The following is a 4306-nucleotide window of genomic DNA, read 5'->3' as shown; positions in this document are numbered from 1 at the left end:
TGTGATGTTATTCAGACATTTTGGAAAGATGATTGTGCCAGAATCAGTACAGCTATTGGTCAAAATGTGTCAGAAAACCCACCCATGTGTTTGTTGGGACATATTCCTAAGCCACTAGTAAAACACGAGCATGTGATACAGTCACTTTTAATGTTAGCAAGGAAGGTCATTATGGTGAAATGGGTGGGCAGGGAACCCCCCTCCATTTCTTTATGGAAATCACTAATATCTGATGTTATGACTCTGATTAGACTTGGACATTACATTGATGGAAGTCTTCAATTCTTCACAAATATCTGGAAACACGGAGTGGAATGTAAAATGGACTCTAACGGACAATCGCCGTGGACATAGAACTCATGGACGGACTCTTGTATATACATGTCAGATGTAGTGCTGATATTGTTTTTGATCAGTCTGCTACAAAGTTTGTATGTTTGGGAGAAATTAAATAAAAGTTAAAAAGTAAAAACTAACTTGCCCTATAAAGGGTTAATTAACATCTAACTGTTTACATATAGAGGGGGCTTTATTTATGTTATAGATTGACGGCTCTAACCTCAATGTGCAAATTCGGTCCAAATATGTGCTCCACTACATTGTTGTGGATTAACCAGTCAGCCAGTTCCTTGGCGATGGATCTGAGAAGAGAAGAGAAGCTGGATGAGATCCTCCACGACTTTCAGTGAAGCAAAACACAAGATGAACGAGAAGGAAAGATTTAATCCAAACAGGATATTGCTTTGCAGGCGTTACCATGGAGATTGCTTTGGGGTTTTTTTTTTTATGGCTCACTTACGTTTCTGTGTCAGACACCAGCGACTCGTTGTTGCACACATCATTAAATGTGTGGAGCTGATTCTGAGGAAACAGATCAGTCACAATCAAAGATCTATGATGACAAACAGGACTCCCACTTTGTTCCAACTGTTGTTTTTCTTTTTTTTTTTGTTCGTCAGTGAACGCATCACTGAACTCTGTGGCGTTGGAAGCGTGACTCACTGTGATCTGGCTGAGTCCGGCTAACCGCATGGTGAGCGTGGGAGACATGAAGTATTTGAAGGCGAGGTCCAGGCTCTCCTTGTCGAAGCACAGCGCGCTGTCCAGCGGCTCCTTCACCGTGCTCCACATCAGGTCGGCCATGTTGCGGGCGGCGCTCTGTCGCAGCTCCTGGTCAGATAGCTTACACAGATACCTGCAACCAGCAGACTGCTTTTAATCCTCTAAGGTGGACGCACAGCAAAGAAAATGTTCATATGAATGATTGATGGGACAGATAAAGGCATGATGGTTTGATCTGTAGTTTAGCGGAGGCAGGGGTTGACGTTTAGGATTTTTACCACTTGCCCTTTCGGCTAGTGACTTTCACATTTCATTTGCCCAGAAACAATTTTACTTGCCCAGTATAATGTTTGATAAATATAGTTCCTAATATTCATTTTTGTAAATATATCAATGAAACATGTTTGCTTTTTAAATGTTTTTTGTAATTCAGTATTTTTTAAGTTTCCAGGTTCCTGGTGTTTATATGCATGCGTCAGATAATGAACTCGTGCCTACATTACCGTGTTAACATGCTTTTCAATCCTTCCTGCACATTCTTTTCAAAATAAACTTTGCTTTAAACTGTTGTGTGCTTGGAAAAATATATAAATTGTAATGTTAAAAATAAGATAAAAACTTCACAGGTTAAAAACAATAAATCACAAGACAGAAGTCAATGTCACAAATAAATAACTTTTATTTTAGAGTCACGGTATGTTTATTCAAGATAATACTATTAATATAATGTGACTTTTCTAGAGAATCATTATACATAGTTATTTTTATTCAGGGCTTCCACAGTCTGACATAATTTCAGAATCCCCTGATTTTTAACTGACTCAGGATTAGTTTTCCCTGACAAAATAAATGCAGCAACAAGACAATAATAATAACATAACAGGTCACCAATCTAACATGTTTAGCTCTATAACATTTAAATGCACCTCTCCAATGTCTGAGAAAAAAGAAAAATTAATGATCGTTTTTTAATGTATGACCTGCATCACTGTACAGAAGACTGCCATATGATGGCGCTTTCTAGCTAGTTTGTCGTTTTGGTAACTACATCATAATTACCGCTAGGTGGACAAAAATCACGCCATCTGGCGGAAAATCACCCGGCTTTTTCAAATCATGCGAAAATGTGTACAAAACAACAAAAATGGCGTCGGCAACGCTTGTGGGTCGTTTTCAGCGAATGTCGGTGATTTTAAAGTAATTTTGAGTGATAAATATTTTTTTTTTTTGAGATTTGTACTCTCCCGACAATAAAAACTACTTGCCCCGGGCGATCGGGCGATGGTTAACATCGAGCCCTGGTAGGCATCCAAGCTCACAGTGAGCAGAGACCTCGACCTTTGTTTATAAAAGACATGTCGAAAACTTTACCAATTAAACTTGTCTTCAGCTTGAAGGAAAAAATCAATAAATATTTTAGGTCAACCATCCCTACAGTTTGAGACCTTTCAAAGAGATATTTGACAAAGTGACGGGTGACTAGGGTTCCCTCTAACTGTACGGAACAGAGCACCCACCTGTCGCTGCAAAGTGCCAATCAGCTGAAAAGATCTACCGTTTAAAAACTAGAAAAGGACGTGGAAACTAACGCTAGCAACAACTATCACTTATTTTAAAAATAACTTTTAAGAAATGGAGTTCTTTCTTCAAAGATGACCCTGCACATTTAGAGTATGTTTGGCTCAACCTGCTGCCATGAAGCAGGATTTTCCACCATGAACAGAATCAGAAATAAATATCGATACAGGCTCTAAATGAGCATCTTGATATGTGCTTGAGAATGGCTTAGTCTCCATTCAAACCCAAAAGTGAATCAGGATATATTCTATATACCAAACTGAAAGATTGTTGTTCTCTACTTCAAAAACAACTTAGATTTTAAAATGGAAAAACTTTTTTTTTTTTTTATTATCTAAAACTCCAATGTATAACATGGAGGCATGAACACCTACATTTTATTTCAGCTTTAAATTCTGTTTTAAGTAATGGATTATAATCAAAAATGTCTCTGGATCTTCACTGGTGGTTGATTAGCTTTTTTTCGGACCCCACTGATTTTTAAATGGTTACCCCTGCTCTAGAAGTTTAATTTAGTCGATTGTTTCTCAAATATAAAATGTAAATGTTATCAAAGTTTCCACTCCTTTAATTAGAGATGGTACAGGCGGAAGCTTTAGAAAGCTGGGTTTGTTAAAATGTGGGTCTTTTTTTGTGTGCTTCTGCTGTGATTGAAGAAAGTGATAACCCTGCTTCTCTGCTTTAAAATATAAGAAGAGTTTATTTTTCTTGCAAATGTATATAAAAAAACAGAGCTCTACGATTTTCTAGTGTTTTCTGTGCCTCACTGGCCATTTTTAAGTCCACAAGGTTTCAGCCTCTGTCTGCAAATCTTATAGGATCATATAGTTGGAAAAATAAAGGGATCAATAATGGCGCCTTGAGGAACTCAATATTTAATTAGTCATTCAATCACCTGTTAAATTAGAAGAAGTAAAAAAGGTCAGCAAATAAAGATCTAAACCAAGAGTAGCAGATATTCCCACCAACTTTTGTAGTCCAACTGTCAATAACTTAAGACCAGCTCTGAAAGCTATGAGTTGAGTACCATCAAACAATCAAATGACCACCAAGTGTGCTGGAAAATCTAATTTAACTTTTAGCCAGTAATAATGAGCCATAGCTTATGGAATTAAACGCAGTTAAGCAGTATGCTTCTCTTTTCCAATGAAAGTAAAACAGTCTGTGAGTAACTTACCGTATTACATAGGTGCGGAAGGGTATGATGTGCTGCATAACCGCAGGAATGTGCAACCATATTCGTATCTATGGGAAGGTAAAATAACCAAAAACATACCGACTATTAGGCATTTTCTGCATCTACATCATTATTTGATCAGAACATTGTAAAAGGGAGTTCTCTAGAGAAGAGTAGAGCCCAACAGATAAATCTGCAGGCCGATACATTGGGCTGATTTTAGCATCTGACCTAATCACAACAACCCCCTCCCTTCCTGAGCGTTGATATCTTAAATTTTAGCTCTTTGTAAAATCAACGTAATTTTAAAAGGAAAATAAGATTATTATTTCATGTCCGACTACAGTTCATGCTGACATGCGAGCTGTACTCAGAAGTTAATGTTTTAATTAAACACATTTTTAAAAAGCTCCAACTTATGTATTTAGTTGTAATGCTGTTTGGATGTTTTAAAAGCTGCATGACTATTAGGCATTTATATATATATAT

At 37.2% G+C, this 4306-nt stretch overlaps 1 protein-coding gene across 3 annotated transcripts in view; it reads right to left on the bottom strand.

Moving 5' to 3' along the window:
• usp34 (ubiquitin specific peptidase 34) overlaps positions 1-4306 on the bottom strand; it is a 91825-nt gene that overhangs the window by 65347 nt on the left and 22172 nt on the right. For all 3 annotated transcript variants that reach the window (XM_015380951.1, XM_015380952.1, XM_015380954.1), the window contains exons 6-9: positions 3818-3885; positions 1003-1195; positions 800-861; positions 560-641 (exon numbers count right to left, since the gene is read on the bottom strand). In XM_015380951.1, coding sequence (XP_015236437.1) covers positions 560-641; positions 800-861; positions 1003-1195; positions 3818-3885 — 405 coding nt within the window. The remainder of the gene's footprint in view (positions 1-559; positions 642-799; positions 862-1002; positions 1196-3817; positions 3886-4306) is intronic.

Source organism: Cyprinodon variegatus, unplaced genomic scaffold (assembly GCF_000732505.1).
Source record: "Cyprinodon variegatus isolate N-32 unplaced genomic scaffold, C_variegatus-1.0 Scaffold225, whole genome shotgun sequence".
Lineage (NCBI taxonomy): Eukaryota > Metazoa > Chordata > Actinopteri > Cyprinodontiformes > Cyprinodontidae > Cyprinodon > Cyprinodon variegatus.
Note: the sequence above shows the minus strand (reverse complement) of the source record. Positions and strands in the feature narration are given on the sequence as shown.